Source organism: Chelonoidis abingdonii, chromosome 1 (assembly GCF_003597395.2).
Source record: "Chelonoidis abingdonii isolate Lonesome George chromosome 1, CheloAbing_2.0, whole genome shotgun sequence".
Classification (NCBI taxonomy): domain Eukaryota; kingdom Metazoa; phylum Chordata; order Testudines; family Testudinidae; genus Chelonoidis; species Chelonoidis abingdonii.
In genome coordinates this window covers 45394167-45415198 of record NC_133769.1, presented here as the reverse complement: position 1 = coordinate 45415198, position 21032 = coordinate 45394167, and the positions used below count along the sequence as shown (strand labels likewise).

Sequence of the window (21032 nt, the reverse complement as noted above, 5' to 3'; positions counted from 1 at the left end):
CAGTTGGTTTCCCAGATATTTGCTGAGAACAGAAGAATATTGAGTTATGGGTTCTATTACAGGTTCTGAAGGGAAATGTTTTCTAGTCGGTACAAACTGCACAGACTCTTCTGCCTGGCCCTTTGCCCTCCCTCCCCCCAAATCTTCACCCCTTCTGATCTGTCCCCTCCAACCTGTCCCTATCTACCCCACCCCTGGCCTATTCTTATCCCCTGTCCTATTCTCCTTGCCTACCCAGTCTCAGTTTCCACTTCTCAGATTTCTCATCCCTTCACACTCTCCTTGTCCAGCCAGTCCCAGTTCCCCCTTGCCAGCTCCTTACACAATGCATCTATCCCCTAATGCCCCAGGCTCCTGAGCTCGGTACTGTCATAAACAGATGGTTAAGGGTTAATGTCTCTTTTACCTGTAAAGAGTTAAGAAGCTCAGTGAACCTGGCTGACACCTGACCAGAGGACCAATCGGGGGACAAGATATTTTCAAATCTTGGTGGAGGGAAGTCTTCGTTGTGCTGTTTGTTTTGTTCGTTGTACTTCTTGGGCTAAGAGGGACCAGACGTACACCAGGCTTTCCCACTTTCTGAATCAGTCTTTGATGTTTCAAAATTGTAAGTATAGCCAGGCAAGGCGGATAGTCTTATGTTGTTCTCTTAACTTGTAAATGTGCTTTTTGCTGGAAGGATTTTACCTCTGTTTGCTGTAACTTTGATCTCAGGTGGGGGGAGTCCCTCTAGTCTATATGAACTTGGTACCTGTAAAGCATTTTCCATCCTGATTTTCACAGAGATAGTTTTACCTTTTCTTCTTTATTAAAAGCTTTCTTTTTAAGAACCTGATTGATTTTTTCTTTGTTTAGAATCCAAGGTCTTGAGTCTAAACTCAGGATTGGTGGGGAAGGAGGCGGAGGGTTAATTCTTCTTGTTTTAAGATCCAAGGAGTTTGGATCTTGGTGCTCTCAGGCACCAGGGAGGGAGAGTCTGGGGGGGGGGGGGAAAAGAGGGGAATGGTTAATTTCTCCTTGTTTTAAGACCCAAGTGGTTTGGGTCTTGGGTTCCCAAGGGAAGGTTTTGGGGGAACAGAAGTGTGCCAGACACAGACTTCTGGCTGGTGGCAGCGTACTAAATTTAAGCTGGTAATTAAGCTTAAAAGTGATCATGCAGGTCCCCACTTTTTGGACACTAAAGTTCAAAGTGGGGGAAAAACCTTGACAGGTACCCTGGCACAACTGGTCCCAGTCTCCTTGCCTACCAATCCCAAGTCTCATTCTTTGAAACAACAGAATCATTTGGGCTGACATTTACACACACACACACCCCCACCCACCCTGAGGCAGACACCTGTCATGGAAAATTTCAGGCCATACAGTTACACTTTAGCAAAGTCATAAGGAACTGAAAACTGTGTTATATAATAGGAAGTATGGGGCATCTTTAATAATAGGCAATGACATCAGCCCTGTCTGAAATAAGCAAAATAGAGACAAAGGAAGTATTTTAGAAGAATTTAATAGCATACTTGATGCTAATTTATACAGTAATAATTAGAATCTACAATGGTGTTCTTTTTCTGTAAAGCACTTCTGCCTTTTGTTTGCATTGTGTAGAAAGATAAAAAAATATCCCTGCCAAACACTTTGTAATACTTGTAATTGAAGCCTTTTCCTCTTCCAGGAGACATTATTATTTTTGCAGTTGGGATGGGAGATGCTGGCCATGTGTTTTTATATTTATATTCTTTTTATAATCCATTACACATAGCTCTAATGTAAGATCTAAAAACAGGAAAATGTTCCTAAATTGGTACCATAATGCAAATGCCCTTGAACAGAAATACTGAACATGAGAGGATGGAAACTTTTTGTGTTATGAACAGCACCACATTCACATACAAAATGTGTTTTATTTTAATGGAAATTGTGTGCCACCTAGATATCAAGTATTTTTAAAATCATTATTAACTCTAAGCCTAACATTCAAGAACTGCTTTTTGTAAAGGGCATTGCACTTTTCACTCTGACATCTTAGGGCATGGCTACACTTGCAGCTGTAGAGTGCTGGGAGTTAAACCAGCCTTCAGAGACCGCAGCAGTGAAAACGCTGCTGAGTGTTTACATTCTCAGCTGGAAGCGCACTCCTGTGGCCACATTAGCAGCTCTTGCAATGCCACAAAGAGCAGTGCATTGTGATAGCTATCCCAGGATGCAAGTGGCTGCAAGGTGCTTTTCAAATGCGGGGGGTGGGGTGGAGGATGTTGTGTGTATGTGGAGAGAGAGAGTAGGTTTTGGGGGGGGTTGATAGCATGTCAGCATTCTGTCTTGTGTTCAGACAGCAGCAAAAAAGACCCCCCCCCACCCCCACCTCTCTGTCGTTCTTACTCAAAGCAAGCAGCATTCCTCAATAATGGTTCTTTTGTCCTCGAGCAGATAAGCAGCCAGCTGTCAGAAACAAGATCTTTGAAAGGGTGTATCTGCAGTCCTCCAGTGAGCTCAAAACAATGACAAGAGTGGCCACTTGACTTGAGGGGATTATGGGATGTTTCTGGAGGTCAATCAGAGTGCAGTAATGCAACACCTTGTTCACACTAGCGCTGCGTCGCTCCAGCAGGGACACAGCAAACGTTATTCCACTTGCTGAGGTGGAGTACCAGCAGAGCTGTAGCTGCGGAGTCAGAGCGCTCAACGTGCCTTGCCAGTGTGGATGGGTAGTGAGCTAGTGCACCCAGGGCTCCTTTATTGCGCTGTAACTCGCAAGTGTAGCCAAGCCATTAGAATTAGTTCTTACAATTTGTCTTTATATCCCAGTGAATCATTTGAATTAAATGTTAGTCCAGGCTACAAATTACTTATAAAGTCAGTACATGATACCTTCCCATATTACAGCAACTGTTGTGCATTTCAGTGCTGCCTCTCAACTTTGCCTTATAGTTACATGTGGAAAAATGTAAACATAATATTAGAACTAAACATGCAGAGAAATTCACAAAGTGTGTACTCACCCACAATGCTTCATATGGGGTGGTTTATCCATCCTCACTGCCAGTTTAATCTTCAAGTCAGAGTCCTGGCTGTTTTTGGGGACTATCATTTTATGCAACTCAGGTGACTTTGAGCTATTGGATGTTGGATATAATATTACCTGTAAAATATAAAATAAGAACTTTTTTTATCATACTGACTCAAAAATCTTACCAGAATCTACTTGGTGACTTGTGACCAATAGAGAGCTTCATTGTGTCTTTTCCAATAGGGGTTGTCAGAGTCAAGACATGGCTACTAAACCATTTTATTCCATCTCGTCACAACAGATGTGTTTTCAAAGGGGATTCATTTATTTTCTGACAAATGGGTGTTTTTATATTATTAGATAACATGTTTTCCTCCTATGTTACTTCATTCCAAATTAATAGCTCAAGAAGCACCAGCAGAACTGACAGTTGAGAAATGCTCATGTACAATTAAGCAGGCACCTAGACACTTACATCATTCAGTACTCCACAGGGAATGTGTCTAGTGAAACAATGTGCTATGGTATTATACAATAGATGGCATTCTCCAGCAATGAAATTAATTACATGAGAGAACACAAGAGTAATACACTCTTTCTTACCATCTTCATTATTCAATCAGTGGTAATAATGAAAGTCAATTACAGTAATATCACAGAAATTAGAGATGGAAGAGATCGATTAGGTCTAGCCCATCTTGCTACAAGTGCAGTACATTACGTTTATTTCTCTAGCACTCCATTCTACCCATGTAATCTATTCACAGTACCATGTTGATATATCTACAATAAATAAAAGTTACATAAAATTAGAAAAAAATAAACCTTTATTTCAAATCAAATAGAAGCTTTCATGCAAACTGTTAAAAAAAAAAACCCTTCATTTATTACTACTTACAATTAAGTAGTTTCCATGTAGTACCTGAATAACATTAGATAACCATAGCCGCCTCCATTCTCATTGTGGCTACAGCCCTTGAACAGGATTATACGTCAAAACTGCACATCTCTTGTGGCCTCATGACAAGTCAGTGTGTTCAGACTATCACCACCGAGAAATGAAATATTTCAAACTAAAGCACAACCCTGTAAAACAATAATCTTCTTCTTCTGTGTCACTGTTCTGTAAGATTCACGAGAAAAGGGAATCTAAAACAACTGGTTTCATAACTATATCTATATCTCTCCTCCGTGTAATATGGGAAAGTTAAAATGAGAACTTGAGTACAAGTCACCAAGAAAAGTAAATGTAAAGAATACCTTCAATGCTAAGACCATTACAAGGTACTGTATCTGAGGCCTACATCTCTGGGATATTGAATGACCCCAGTTTACATCATATTATCTTAGTACTTTGCAGGATTAGGATCATGAATTCTGGTAACCACAGAATCATACAATTGTAGGACTGGAAGGGAACTCGAGTGGTCTTCTAGTCCAGTCTTTTGCACTCATGGTAGGACAAAGTGTTATCCACATCATTCCTAACAAGTGTTTGTCTAACCTGCTCTGATAAATGAGGGGGGAGGGGTAGCCCCCTTTTGTGGACACCCAGCCAGACAGTTAGCTATAGAATCCCTCTTGGAAGCTGTTCTCAACTTGCTTTACCTGTAAAAGGTTAAAAAGTCTGACTGCATGCATAGGTAAAGGGAAGTGAGTGGACACCTGACCAAGAGAGCCAATGGGAAGCTAGAACATTTTAAAATTGGAAAAAAAAAAAAAAAAAAAAAAAAAAACTTTCCCTTGGTCTATCTGTTGTTCTCCGGAGAGAGGCGACACAGAGCAGCAATGCTACAGGAAGCTTTAAGCCAGGTATGGAAAATCATCAGATCATACCTAGAACTACTTATTTGAACCCCAGATATATAAGTAAATCAGGGACTGTCTAGGAAGATGTGATTAGGATTACTTCTTTTATTTCTTATTGGTTTATGGACTCCTCTGTGCTAACTCCCAAATGCTTTTGTTTTGCTTGTAACCTTTAAGCTGGACCTCAAGAAAACCATTCTTTATGCTTAATTATTATATTTGCTCTTTTTAATTCTAGCAATAGCCTAAATTCCAGATGTACTTACTTTCTTTTTGTTTTTAATAAAATTTACCCTTTTTTAAGAACAGGATTGATGTGTTTGTGTCCTAAAAGGTTTGTGCATATGTTGTTTAATTAGCTGGTAGCAACAGCTGATTGCCTTTTTCGTGTGTGTGTGTGTGTGTGTGTGTGTGTGTGTGTGTGTGTGGTGCGTGCGCGCCTGAAGGGTACCCCACAGGAAGGGATTCCCAGGTGCCCCTTCCTAATTTTTAGGGGGGGGGGGTTGCGCACTTGAGCAGTGGCAGCATCTACCCATTCAAGATCAGAGAGAAGCTGTGACCTTGGGAGTTTAATATCAGCCTGGAGTGGCCAGTATTAATTTTTAGAATCCTTGCAGGACCTCACCTTCTGCACTCAAAGTGCCAGAGTGGGGAATCAGCCTTGACACCTGCTCTTAAAAATCTCCAGTGATGGAGATTCCATAGCCTCCCTAGGCAATTTATTCCGTGTTTAACCACCCGGACAGTTAGGAAGTATTTCCTGATGTCCAACCTAAACTGCCCTTGCTGCAATTTAAGCCCATTGCTTCTTGTCCTAGCCTCAGAGGTTAAGGAGAACAATTTTCCCCCCTCTTGCTTGTAACAACATTTTATGTACTTGAAAACTATTATATTCCCTCTCAGTCTTCTGTTCTCCAGACAAAACAAACCAATTTTTTTCGATCTTCTCTCATAGATCATGTTTTCTAGACCTTTAATCATTTTGGTTGCTCTTCTCTGGACTTTCTCCTATTTGTCCACATCTTTTGTGAAATGTGGCACCCAGAACTGGACACAATACTCCAGTTGAGGCCATATCAGTGTGGAGTAGAACAGAAGAATTTCTTCTTGAGTCTTACTTACAACATTCATGCTAACGTTTGCTTTTTTTGCAACAGCATTATACTGTTGACTCATATTTAGCTTGTGATCCACTATGACCCCAGTACTCCTTCCCAGGCAGTCATTTTCCATTTTGTATGCGTGCAACTGATGGTTCCTTGCTAAGAGGAGTACTTTGCATTTGTCTTTATTGAATTTCATCCTATTTACTTCAGACCATTTCTCCAATTTATCCAGATAATTTTTAATTTTTAATCCTATCCACCAAAGCACTTCCAACCCCTCTCAGCTTGGTATCATCTGCAAACTTTATAAGTATACTTTCTATGCCATTATCTAAATCACTGATTAAGAAATTGAACAGAACTAGACCCAGAACTCATCCTGCAGGACCCCACTTAATATGCCCTTACAGCTTTACTGTGAACGACTTAGGACTACTCTCTGGGAACAGTTTTCCAACCAGTTATGACCCATCTTATAGTAGCTCCATCAGATTCTAAGTTGTAATTCCCTAGTTTGTTTATGAGAAGGTCATGTGTGAGAGTATCAAAAGCCTTAATAAAGTCAAGATATATCATAGCTACAACTTTCCCCCCATCCACATGGGTCGTTATCCTGTCAAAGAAAGCTATTAGGTTGGTTTGACAAAATTTGTTCTTGACAAATCCATGTTGACTGTTAGCTATTACTTTATTATCTTCTAAGTGTTTGGAAATTGATTGTTAATTATTTGCTCTATTATCTTTCTGGGTACTGAAGTTAAACTGACTGGTCTGTAATTCCCTGGGTTGTCCTTATTCCCCTTTTTATAAATTGGCACTATATTTGTCCATTTGAGTCCTCTGGAATCTGACCGTATTCCCTAACTTTTTGAAGATAATTGTTCGTGGCTTGGATAGCTCTTCAGTCAGCTCCTTGAGTATTCTAGGCATTGGCGCCGACTCCATGGGTGCTCCGAGGCTGGGGAAAAAATGGTGGGTGCTAGCACCTCTTTCAGCTCCCTCCCATCCCCACAATGCCTCCCGCCCACCAGCGGGCCCCATGGATCAGTGCCTCCCCTTCCCTCCCTGCGCCTCCCGCCTGCAGCAATCAGCTGTTTTGTGGCATGCAGGAGGCTGGGAGGGAGTGGGGAGGAGCAAGGATGTGGCACGCTGGGCCGGGGGTGGAACTGGGAGGGAAGAGACGAGGTGGGGATGGAGTAGGGGCCGGAACAGGCAGGATGGTGGTAGAGTGGGGACCGGAAAAGATGTAGTTATGAGGTTTTGGGGGAAGCGATGGAATAGGGCAGGGCCTGGGGCAGAGATGGGGGTTGAGCACCCCCCCGGCACTTTGGAAAGTTGGCACCTGTGATTCTTGGATACATTTCATCAGGCCCTGGTGACCTGAAGACATCTAACTTGTCTAAATAATTTTTATCTTGTACTTTCCCTATTTTAGCCTCTGAGTCCACCTCATTTTCACTGGCATTCATTAAGTTAGATGCCCAATGACTACTAAACTTCTTGGTGAAAACTGAAACATGAAATTTATTTAGCACTTCTGTCATTTCTACATTTTCTGTTATTTTTCCCCTTCACAGAGGAATGGGCCCACCCTGTCTTTGGTCTTCCTCTTGCTTCTAATGTATTCTTGTAATCCATCATGTCTCTAGCTAGTTTAATCTTGTTTTGTGCCTTGGCCTTTCTAATTTTGTTCCTACATGCTTGTGTTGTTTGTTTATTTTCATCTTTTGTAATTTGACCTAGTTTCCACTTTTTGTAGGACTCTTTTTTAAGTTTCAGACCATTGAAGATCTCCTGGTTAAACCAGGATGGTCTCTTGCCATACTTCCCATCTTTCCACTCAGTGGGATAATTTGCTCTCTGGTCCTTAATAATGTGTGTCTGAAAAAATGCCAACTCTCTTTTTCCTCTTAGTCTTGCTTCCCAGGGGATCTTACCAACCAACTCCCCAAGTCTGCTAAAGTCTGCCTTCTTGAAATCTATTATCTTTATTGTGCTGTTTTCCCTCCTATCATTCCTTAAAATCATGAACTCTTATCATTTCATGATCACTTTCACTCAAGCTGCCTTTCACTTTCAAATTCTCAACCAGTTCCTCCCTATTTCTCAACTGTTTTAGTGGAAGAGAAAGAATCAAGATCTATCATCATATAACATATATGAAATGTGCACATTTCATAATACAACTAATAGTAGTGACTTGTTCTGTGGCATTAAGTAGATTCAGTTCCCTTTAAAGAGCTAGTAAGCTGACTGGACATCTCAGTTTTAGTACTTAGATGCCTCTACTGTTCAAAAATGATTATTTTTCAGAATGGGGCCCCTAAGGAAGCAAAATTATTTCCATTTAATATAAAAATCATCTTCTAAATACATATCCAAAGTCATTTAGTGTAACCCTAAGTTGCAATGCACGTGTGTCTGAAATAAAAAATAATGTAATTCAAAACAAACCACACTGAATATTAAGCAAAGTATCTGTGTGCATGCTGAAGGTTACTACATTCTAACAATTTGAAATCTCTCATTATGCTTACTAACAGAATTCCAACAAAGGTAATTCTTGACAGTTCCCCCTCTTTCATAAATATATAAACCTTTGAGTTCCATTGCATAGGAAATAGTTTCTAGTTGTTTTTTCCTTTTAAGTGGAAACTATGTAAATAACATTATTTCTCCCTCCTTGCATTTAATGATTTCACATATATCTAGGCATTCGTGCCGAACAGTAGATAATAGTCTGATTTTTTTTCTTTTTCTACAGGCAGTAGTTACTACATACTACTGTCATGAAACAGATTAACAGACCTAATGAGTCGCAGGCAACATTTCTTTCTCCAAGGTTATTTTTTTTTAAAGTTGATGTAAACACAAATAGACAAGTGTGTCATTAATTCATAAGTTTTCAACTGGTAGTTTCTTTCTGTATTTTAAAAGGATGATAGAATTTTCTTCCCATCTCTCTTTTTTGGCGCAAGTCCTTATGTACCAAATGTGCACAGAAGATCTATTTGCATATACCCCCCAACAAAACATTGTTAACTTTAAGTACAGATTGCCAAGAGAGGCAAATCTTGTACAAATTGCATTCCAAGAATGTTAGTGATAATGTTTAACATTTTTCTAGCACTTTATGTGTACAAAGCATTTACGGATATTAGCTAATTAATCATCAAGGTAGGTGAGGTAGTTAGGCAAGTATTAACCCCTATGTGTCCGATTATCACATGGCATAAATTGTCAAAGCACTGTGGAAGTCAATAGAGCCATACTGATTTACACCAGCCGAGGATCTAGCTCAATATTATAGACAGAGAAACAGAGATGGGAAGGCAAAGCAATGTGCCCAAGGCCACCTAGTGAGTCAGTGGCAGAACTATTATTAGAATTCTGGACCTCCTGACTCTATGCTCATTCTTCCAAATCACAATGTCTCAACAAGGAGGTTAAAGTGAGTTAAAAATAAATCTCAAATTTCTCAACTTGCAAAGTGGTCCATTAGCCCATTGTACGCATATAACCTCATGAAGTTTATCATAAGCCCTTTATACCAAATAACAATCCCACAGCAACAGTGTACTCCATTTCATGTCCATCATATCTCTCTGACAAAACCTCAAGTCACATTAACCATCTATTACAAATAATACTAACAGTTCATTTCACATAGTCATATACAGGACACTGTCTTGTATTCATGTTTTTCTCTAATAAGGATGCCCAAGCAATATAATCAACGCCTTGAAGTACATAATAATTATAATTACATTCAAAAAACTGTGCTAAAAGATTATTAAACTTGCAAAGTCAAGCACTCAAATGTTAGGAAATGCCAGAGTTAAAGTTGCTTGTTCAACTTTAATTCAGCTCCCTTGTACATATGCATTATGATACAGTCTTTAATTACATGATCACACTACTATTTTTTCAACAGGACCCATGCATCATTCAGGCCTGGTCTACACTACAAAGTTAGGTCAACGTAAGCAATCTTGCATCAACTTATTTGTGCATGTGTCTATACTTAAATTCATCTTTGACCCATGTAAGTGCCCTGTTGTAGTGACACAATAACACCACCTCCCCAAACGGCATAGAGTTGTGGTCAACACACTAAGGTCAACGCTGTCAAGGCTGAATCCCAGCCTGTCACTCTGATGCAGAATGGTGGATACCCCGCAAGGATTCTAAAAATTAATACTTGCCACTCCAGGCTTGTATTAAACTCCCAAGTTTACAGCTTTTCTCTGATCTTGGCTTGGTAAATGCTGCCACCACCCAATGCAAAAACAAACCCGTTGGACCCAGGAAGGAGCACTCCCTGTGCGGCACCTTCAAGCCCTTTCACCCCTCCTCCCATCCGGGGAAGAGCTGAGAAAGAAAAGAAAGAAATTATCTGTTGCCACCAGCTAATGAAACAGCATATGCACAAACCTCTTAGGATACCAAAAATCCAATCCTGTTCTTAAAAAAGGTAAATTCTACTAAAAACAAAAAGAAAGAAAATACATCTGGGACTTAGGCTTTTGCTAGATTTTAAAAGAGCAATTCCAATCATCAAGCACCCAAATCAAGCATCTTGGGGGTTCACCTTAAAAGTTACAAGCAAACAAAAGCATCAGGGGTTAGCACAGAAGAGATCCACAAGCCAAAATAAAAAATAAACCTGATTGTGTCTAACTAAACATCCCCTATCCAAATAATTTCTTCTAGGTATGAAAGATAAATCTTCATACCTGGTTCAAGACTTACATGGCATTGCTGCTCCATGTCTCCTTCTCTGGAGAACAACAGACAAAGGGAAAGTTTCTTCCCCAAATTTAAAAGTTCTACCTTTCCATTGGCTCTTTTGGTCAAGTGCCCACTCCTTTTCTTTTACCTGTGGGCTTGTTAACCCTTTAAAACAAGCATAGAACAGAAACCAAAAGGGATTTTACAGCTAACGGGATGGCTGGGTGTTCATAAATGGAGGCTATCCCACTCTTCATTTATCACAAACACAAATTTTTGAAATGCCTTCTCCTGATTGTCCAGCTTGGCGAGCACATCTAGCAGCTCTCCATTGCTTTGTGCAACTGCCCAGATGATCATGCCAGCTATGTGCTCCAGACACATCTTGGTCTGGAGTAGACAGGAGATATTGGATCTTCTGGGCCTGTGGGGAGATGAGGCTGTGCAGGCACAGCTACGGGCCAACCACAGACATGTGGACATCTACAAGCAGCTTGCACAGGGATGCAGGAGAAGGGGTATGACAAGGATCAGTGGCAATGCTGCATGGAAGTGGAGAAAATGAGACAGACATACCAGGAGGTCAACAGTCAATCTGGTGCTGATCCAAAGACAGGCAGCTCTTACTAACAGCTGCATGCTACACTTAGCAAAGATACCCCCCCACCACACACACACCTGTGAAGAGCCTAAGAGCTATGCCGCAAACCAGTGCAAGGCGGAGTACCTTAAACAAGAATTTTAAACGTTTTAACATGTTTTGGAATGCAGTTGGCTTAGTGTCATCTGCAAACTTGCTGTGGGTGCAATCCATCCCATCATCCAGATCATTATTTACTAATCATTAAGTTTTACATCACTCAGCAGCCTTAACTAAAAATTAATGTATTTATGGGGATTTCTTCCCCCTCCCAAGTTTTAATAGTTTAGCACGATGTAAATATCTGTGTGCATGCTCACGTGTGTGCACGCATGTGTGTATCTCAAGCAACAGGAAATAGAGAGAGGCCAGTTTCATGTGTCCAAGGATCTCTTTTGGAACAGATGAGTGAACCTTACTATTATTTTGAACTGAACATCAAGAAATAAACCCTAAAGATTAATGAAACCATGAAAAATGTGAATAAATACACATCAATCTATCTTATAGCTCTAACTACAGCGCTTTGTGTCACTGTAAATAAAGGTGACATACTGCCAAGGCGAGCAAGAAAAGGAAAAACAGCTGAATGCTATTATTAAAAGGATTGTTCTCTATTGTAATGTGTGTTGCAAAACAGTATTATTTCCAATGTTAATGAACAAATAACTTTCTAGATTGTTTTGTCACAGGTTTATTTTCAAAGTGTTATGTCATTTCATGGTTTTAATCATCTAGCTATATTTTCCATAACCTGCTTACAAAGAAGTCATCACCTTCTTCTTCTCTTCTCTAATGGATTTAGAAAACACCTGTAACTATCCCTTTTTTCTATATATAGTAATTCTACAAGTTTCACACAAATTCCAGTTGTAAAATGATTTCAAATCACCTTTTACTCTCAATGATCTTATTTTTAAAAATACATTCTGTCAGAAGTAACGAACTACAAACCATGATTCTAAAGAGAAGCATAAAGAAATAACTGGATAGGTAACCTTCATTACGAAAGCTGCATGCATTATTTATGACCATATAATCAAGTGCCAAAAGTGGGTCTTGAGCGTTGCATGGGTCCAGGTGTCTTATAACAAATCATCAACTCAGTCTACTGTTGCTTGGGATACTGGTGATAAATGCAGTCATCTTATGATCCTAGTAAGTACGCCAGACTTTTTAATTAAACTAAGCCACAAGGGGTTAAGTATCACATCTCAATCTTCTCCCTCTTTTTTTTTAAATCATCGTGTCTTTCTAAAGATCTAGAAAATAAAAGTTAGAATCTCACTTTTTATGCTTTTCCTTCCGATCATACACATAACGTATATTTCCCAGGGATAAAGATTACAAAAAATAAAATTTAAAAAACCCACACAGATATACAATATTTTGTATTTAAATACTCTCTTCCAAGCAAGGATCTCAATGCACTTTTTGGGTCACTTTCTGTGACTCGCAGACTGTTTCTCTCCAAAGCTCTAGGTACAACACAGGTTAAAATTTTCACAGCCAACTAGAAGATGTAGGCACACAACTATCTATTTGAATTGAACTATGTGGCTAAATCCCCAACTCAGCTTTGAAAATGTCAACCACATTACAAAAGCAAATACAGAAGTTATAATTTATACTCAACAGAAAAAACTCTTCCTCAGTCACTAAACTTATCATGGTGCGCAAGTTCCATCCCTTCCCCAGCCTTAATCCACTTCCTCTAGGAAACTTGGAAGAATAGTTGAGCCACGCATGGGCGGCAAGTTATATACCCACGTGATGCCTGGGCACCAGCAATATTTAGAGCCGGGGTCCAGCTCCACCAATGTTTGGGGCCGGGTCTCCCCACCCCAGCACACCTGCTCCCCTCCGAGCCTCCCCCGAGTGTCCCCCGGCCCCGCCCTTGCTGGCCCTGTGCAAGTCCCCAGCCCCTAAGGGAGCAGACCGTCCCTGCCTCTTCTGTGCAGCAACTGCTGCCGCACGGTCCTAGCGCCCCCCATATCGACTGCCAGGGCAGACTGACTGAGCCTGCAGTTCCACCTCAGAGTCTTCCCTTTTCCAGTGGGACCCTCCATCAGCACGGGGGGCCCTCCCCGGCCCGCAGGCACCACTCCTGCTCCATGTTGGGCAAGGAGGCAGCCCCATCCCCCACCCCCAGTGAGGCTACAGTCAGGGGCAGCAGCAGTGGAGGAGGCGCACACAGCATCCCTCAGCACCCATGGGGAAGGCGAGGGAGATTCCTGGACCTGAGGGGGCCCTAGGAGCACATGCAGTGACAGTGGTGGGGGTGAGTGTGCTGCGGGGGGAGGGGGGGGCGGGAAGGGAAAGGGGGGCTCCTTCCTCAGGGCTTGCTGCTGCTGGCAGGGAAAGGGCTGGGGTGAGTCTTCCTCTCTGGCCCCTATCCTAGAGCAGCCTGCCTGCATCCCAAACTCATCCCCAGCCCTGCCCCACCCCAGAGCCCCCAGCCAGAGCTTTCACACACCCCCACACCCTAACCCTCTGACCTAGCCCTGAGCCCCTCCAACTCCCCAAATGCCTTATCCCCAGTCTCAGCCAAAGCCCTCATCCCCCTGCATTCCAACCCTCTGCCTTAGCCCTGAGCCCCCTCCAGCGCCCCAAACCCCTTCATCTCCAGCCCCAGAGCCCTCATCCCCCGCATCCTAACCCTCTGCCCCAGCTGTGAGCCTCTCCAACACCCCAAACCCCTCATCCCTGTCCCAGACAGAGCCCTCACCCCCCACACTCCTACTCTCACCCTGAGCCCTCCCACACCCCAAACTCCTCATCCCCAGCCCCGGTCAGAGCCCTCATCCTCCTGCACTCTGTCTGCCCCAACCCTGAGCTCCCTCCTGCATGATGAAGCCCTCATCCTGAGCCCCACCCCACAGCTCTCACCCCACACCCCAGCCCTCTGCCATAGCCCTGAGCCCCCTCCCACAGCCCAAACCTCTCATCCTCCTGCACTCTGTCTGCCCCAACTCTGAACCCCCTCCTACATCATGAACCCCAGACCCACCCCACAGCCCTCACCCTACCTCTCTGCCATAGCCCTGAGCCCCGTCCCACACCACAAACCTCTCATCCTCAGCCCCACCCCATGCCCAGCCCCACCCCTGCACCTCCTCCCTCCCCCCAAACTCCCTCCCAGAGCCTGCACCCTCTCCCTCCACACACACCCCATCCCCAAATTCCCTCCCAGCACCTGCATATTGCACCCCAGACCTCTTCCCAGAGTCTTGGGCAGGTGGGGGGTGGAGTTTTGGGGGAGCAGAGTTTGGGTGGGGGTGGGTTCTGGGCACCACCAAAATTTCTACAAACCTGCCGCCCATGGATCCATGCAGCATGCCCTAAAGCTTAAACTCTTGATCTACCAGAACAAAGGTGGAAGCAGGGCATTTCATGCCTTTGTCCACGCTGCCACTTTACAGTGCTGAAACTTTCTTGCTCAGAGTTGTGAAAAAACACCTCTTGAGCAATGCAGGTTTCAGTGCTGTAAAGTGGCAGTGTGGCCATGCTCCCAGCTACTCCCCTTGTGGTGCCACAACTACACAGTGGCAGCACTTTTACGTTGGTAGTTAAGACATACCCTCAGAGTCAAAGACATTTCATTGGAAACACCTGCCACCCATACTCTCCTGTCTAAGCCAGGGACTGTTAGCTCAAGCGCTTCACCTGATTTCATCTGCCACGGTGTCAAATGAGGCAGTGGTCCTCAAAAGGACTCTACAGCAGATTCATCACACCCAAGACACAAACTATAAGCACACTCCCCAATCAAGGGAGCCATTTCTTCTGGTTGCTTCTCCCAGCCCACAAGCATAACCTCGATCACATCTGAGTTCAGGCCCAGCCAACTGGCCCTTATCTAAGCCCCAATTTAGGCCAGAGACTAGATAAATGGTTAAACAGAAAATGCCAGAATTAAGGTTGACTATGCAATGTTAATTTAGTCCCCTTATGCATATATATTATGATACATCTAATACACAATCACATACTATTTTTTTCCAACAGGACCCCTGCCTCATTCAGTGCACAGAATGGATGATGTTCATTGAATAAGTAGTTATTCCACAGTCCATTTTATCCGTAGCCTTTAGGGGTGTCCACACCTTATGTATTATTCAAACACTGCTCTGAATCTACAATTACTATTCTCCTTCAGGGCTTTACTGTGGTGCTCATGGTCATGGGACATAGCCTTTCTATCCGTTGGATGAGGGTAACAAGCATTCCTACATGCAGACACTGGCTATTAGGTGCACCTGCAGAGTATACTCCACCTGGAAAAGGGGAGCTTAAAATGGTTAAACTCACCACAGAGAAGTGGTGGGAGAAGTCTGCTCAGGAGGAGTGGCTGCTAGGGACTGCCAGTGAGTTCAGGAGCGAGGGGAGCCCAGCCTAAGGCGGTGGCTAGCCTTTCCTTCCCCTTCCCCCTTGTTCTGGGGTCTGACACTACAAGCCTGATACAGGTGGCGGCCGGGGGGGCTGCTCCCAACCAGTGACCTCTGGTGGGACCCAGGGCACACTGCCAGGAACTAGAAGTAACTGGACTCAGAAAGAACTGCAGGAGTGAGCTGAGTTCCTCCTGGGAACACAGAGAATGCACAGGAATGGGGGTCCAGTAGAGGACCCAGGGGAAAGACACTCAAAGAGACTACAGCTAAGTGCAGGCTGAGGGTTGGCCTACAACACTCATCACAACGGTATTTTCACAAACATCAGTTTATTTTTACAACAGCCCTGTGAAATAAAGCACTATAATTCTCCCCATTTTCCAGATGAGAAACTGAGGCATGGAGAAACTTAGATCAAAAGTTTCTGCTAAGTTTGGGTGCTCAACTTGAGACCATGACAGCTTTATTCTTCAGAGTCCTTAGCATTAAATAACACTGTATACTATGTACAATGCACAGCTCCCAGGGGCTTCAGTTGCAGATGTGAGTCCTCAGCCCCAGGGTCACCCATAAAATGGGAAGTGCACAGTTTGTGACCACCTCTGAAGAGTATGGTTTAAGTGACTTGCCAAGCATCACACCAGTAATCTGTGCCAGAGGCAGGGACAAAACCAATTCTTCAGAGCAGCACTCAACTGCCTTAACCTTGAGACCATGTCATCTTTTCCTACAGTCCCTTGCCCCATTCAGCTACACACCTTCCAGCCTCTGCAACAAATGAGGTAGAGTTCTCCAGACCACAACCACCTTTTTCACACCGCCCCCATTCATCCCCAGTGCAACTCCAGCCTGTGAATGAAGCAGGGGTCCTGTGGAAAAATAGTCTGATCACACTGTATCATAATACACATACACGAAGGGGCCAAATTACATTTGCACAGACAATATTAATTCTGATATTTCCTAATTTTTGTGTTCTTTACTTTGCAAACTTAATGTTATTTTAACACCACTTATTTGTTTTGGAAACCTAGAAAATTATGAAGTAAACTGGAAAACCAGATATTTCACCATGTGGAATTATACTGACCCCTGGCTCCCACTCCCTGCCTTTTCGTCCAGCCAATTGCAGCCTTCCCACAACCCCCACTCTGAGACCCTGCTCCCAGTCTTCTCTCTAGCTATTGCCCCTCTCTCCCCACAACCAACCCACGACCCTCTGCAGTTCAGTCAGGCTGCTTCTCAGTGTTACCAGCCTCAAAGATGAAACTGTACCTGATCACCAGCCACCACCAGCAGCTCTTTTGCAATTTCCCAGAGGCTGATTAGGTCCACCCTGCTGGGAGCTTCTTGTGTTTGGAGGCAGGGAGAGGGGCCCTGTGTCCTGCAGCCTGAAACAGGGGGAGGGAAGCTGGAGCTGGTAGAGATGGAGAGGGAGGGTATTTTCAAAAGTATGAGAGACATGGTTCTACATATAATTTCCTTTGTTCCCTCAAGTATATCCTTTTGGAAGTTTTTACCATGTAGCAGAATAATTCACTCTATAGAGGGCTTATTCTTTTATGATTTACAAATTTAATGACTGAAAAAGGAAAGGATTCCAGACAAAGTAGAGAGTATGGGCAGGTTTTACTGTATATTTTTGCCTATTGTTACATGGCACCTATGAGTGTCAAATTGAGTGAATTATACATGTGACTGGGCCAAACCATTGTCTGCACAAAGGCACGAGAAGTTTCATTGCTAGTATGCCCTTTGATAAATTATCTTTAATATACAGATAATGGGACAGGGTCAGTGAAACTGGTTCATGGAGGTATATTATTGTGAGACCCCTTGCCACCAACTTCTTCCCTCAGCACCTGGGCGCGGGAGTAGCTTTAATTCCTGCAAAAAGCTCCTTGGGCAGGAATCGATGTGGGGACGCACTGAATGAGCATATTCTCAGGGTGATTTTGGCTGTGTCCCCTTAGCCAGACACTCTTGCCCATTTTTTAGGGTACAATGCCCCGCTTTAAATCTTCTTCTCCCACACACAATGAGATGAGAGAGTTTGGGACTACTTGGAGCTGCTTTGGTCTCACAAAATTCACAACTGAACTTCAGAAGGCTGGAAGTTGTAAATAATGCCCTTGAATGCCTTGATGACAGATTGCTGAGTATAATTTTATCCTCTGAGGAGTCCATGTGGGCCTCACAGTTGTTGAAATTGTAAGTCACTTGTGGTTGAGTGTTGGGTAGTGTCAAATTTCCTTACCCAAGGCACTCCCTGGGCTCTGGGCAGGAACTCAGCTCTCACCCAGGCCGCTGCTCTGGAATGGCTGGGTGGTTTTCCCACTCTGGTTCTAGTCCTAAAAGGCTTAGCCCCAGATAACCCCAGAAAAGACAGACTGTCAATGAACAGAACAAAAGGGGAATTAACACAAATGAATCATCCCAAATTTCTTCCTTCATAGGGCACTCACCAGGCTGTGGACAGGAACAGTCCCCTCTCAACGTGAGTCAGCATCGGGCCCTCCCTTCCATCAGGGAGGGGCTGTCAGGCAACAGTCAGCTGAGGAGCTCCTCCCTTCAGCCAGCCCTCTCTCCAGGAGCTGAGATTGAAGGTTTGTTCTTCTCCCTGGTCTGCCATCAAATGAGCTGGGCTTCTCATTTTTAAGCTCCTCTCTCCAATTCCAACATCTCTCGCAGGTGTGACGGGGCAGGGCCACCCAAACCTATATTAGCTTGTTAACCCTGTGTTGCCCAGTGTGGGGTTTTTATACCTTATCACAGGTAGAAATTCTGGAGGGAAAGCTCTTAGGCAAAGCAAAGGACAATGATTGGGAGGAGGGGCATTGAAGCCTGGTCACCAAGGCAATTTGTGGGGATTCCATATAACCTATATTACCTACCTTGCTGAGTGATCTCAGACTTGCCAGCTCTCGTAATACTAGAAAAGAAACTGCACAAAAAACGACCAGGGAAAATGGCAAACAGCGAAGCGTCATAGTTTCGGGGTAACTGCACCTTTGACCCTCACCATGGTCTAACTCAAAGGATACACCTTTAAGTCTCAGGCCTCTTGCCATCACCTTTCTGTGGCCATGGAGCCATGTCCTCTTTCCCTCTGGACCAGGGTTTAGACTGCAACCCCCCAACTCGCAATTTACTGTGCATATCCTAGCAGGTCTGATCTAGCTCAGTACCTGCCATTTCAGTCTTTTTTTTTCTCTAGGAGCACTGACAGTGGCTTACCAGTAACTAGACAGCTTTGAAAAAACAAGGTACACTGATTTAAGGACAAAATTCTTACAGAGAAAACATAAAAAACAACAGGTGCTATTTCAATACAGAAAATAATAGTCATAACTGGACTCTGCAGCTTGAGGTCTTCAAACCACAATTTGAGGACTTCAATAACTCAGACATAGGTTAGGGGTTTGTTTCAGGAGTGGGTGGGTGAGATTCTGTGGCCTGCATTGTGCAGGGGGTCAGACTAGATGATCATAATGGTCCCCTCTGACCTTAAAGTCTATGAGTCTAAACACATATTTAAGCATACCGGAAGACCACAGCAGGTTCAAGTCCTTCCAACCCTTCAGCAGGGTTTGGATCCTTGGTTAAACATTGATGTCAGTTTGCTGGATCAAAACGAGAGCCCTGAGTCTGTTTAAACTCAGCATTTATACCCCAAAAGCCTTTGTTCTATATCTGAATATCTGTAATCAAGCCTCCTAAAACAGCTAAAACTCCTTTCCCCGAGAGCAAAGTGTTAAGGATGGGTGTCTGCATAACTAATATTGGGATTTTGCACTAATCACTTACCTAGTGATTCCATATTCCCCATGAAATACATCCAGTGAGCTAGAAACATACACATGCACATACTACATACTGACACAAAGATCTCTGAATATTCTACAGACCCATGTTGTCTCATCCATCCCAGTATAGCAGTCTTTGAAGTGTCCATGATTTAAAGATCTGGTTCAAACATACAGATACCATTCATAAAGTTGAAACAATCGTCCCTAAAGACAGTGGGTATATTTGCAATATCTGACACACAAAGCACTTGCTGAGAAGACCCTAAAATAATGATATAGTGGTGAGAGGGAGTGAGGTCTGGCAGCACATGGGGCCAGCTGTAGCAATGGGAGCCTTTGGATGCTGCCACCTGAGCCACATACAACTGCTGAAGTGGCTGGAGAGCTAACATTAAGCTAGGGGCATTCCAGCCTTCCTACACATGCTCCCCAAAGAACTGGTTTCTGCCAGAAAGAGACTTTATCATCTGTCTTTCACTCCAGAAAACATTTCTGCAGAAATGAGACTCATAGCTGCTCAGGAAACCTCTGCTTTTGAGCATGAGGAAAAAACCTGTGGAACCACACCTGTAATGGGTGCTGGGGATGGGACCTGTATTCCAAGACTTGGAAAAAGACAGAAGAACAGAGATGAGAGGTGGGAAGGAAAAAACAAGTATTTCATCACCTGATAGAGAAGCACATTCCCACAACAGAGAACCATAAACTAGCATATTCAAAGTGTGGAATCAGTTTTAAAATTTACTTCTTTTCTTGGAGGGTGTTTGAACAGATCACAGAATACAAATTATGCGCCTGCTGTAGTCAATATTCAGAAACTAGAAAATTATGCAAGTGTGGGTACCTGCCCAGCAAAATATCTTTAAATCAAATACAGAATAACAGCATCAATGAAAAGCATAGCTATAAAGCAAATTATTACTGGCTGCATTTGGATGTGACAAGTAGCCCAAAAGATAATAGTTCTTCACTTTTAATTGAATAATCAGTGCAACAAGACTCAATTATCTTTATATTCAAAAAATATCTGTAATCAAACACCACCTGCTGCTCCCACATTGTATTCACATGTGTGTGAAGCAAGCACAATGGCTGTCACTTTGAATTATTATGTTTGAACATCTTCATAGACAAAACATGGAACAAAAAGAAGTAGCACAGGATCTCTGGTAGGAAAGAGAGAAAATCATCACTTTTTACACTCACTCAGCTGTCACACACAAACTCCAGCATTTACATTAACCTTGTTTTGTGTACATACATAGCTAGATACCTGGGCAAACTGGAGTCAGCACAGGGTAAAAAATCGGAACAGGGGTGAGGGGTAATAGATGCCTATATAAGAAAAAGCCCCCCAACATCAGGACTGCCCCTATAAAATCAGGACATTGGTCACCCTAAGTCAGCAGCATGCAAAAGAATGCATGTCTTTTGGGAGATCTCAACCATTACTTAATTCAGGGTGGTCCAACCTTTTCACTGCCATGGGCTGGATGCTAGTTGGCCCACCTTACCTAATTCTCTCAAATTCTGTTTTCTTGTTAG

The 21032-nt window shown here is 43.2% G+C and overlaps 1 protein-coding gene across 8 annotated transcripts in view; it reads right to left on the bottom strand.

Moving 5' to 3' along the window:
- The window catches only part of CADPS2 (calcium dependent secretion activator 2), a 591461-nt gene that overhangs the window by 268931 nt on the left and 301498 nt on the right, over positions 1-21032 (bottom strand). For all 8 annotated transcript variants that reach the window (XM_075065313.1, XM_075065326.1, XM_075065319.1 and 5 more), the window contains exon 8: positions 2994-3133. In XM_075065313.1, coding sequence (XP_074921414.1) covers positions 2994-3133 — 140 coding nt within the window. The remainder of the gene's footprint in view (positions 1-2993; positions 3134-21032) is intronic.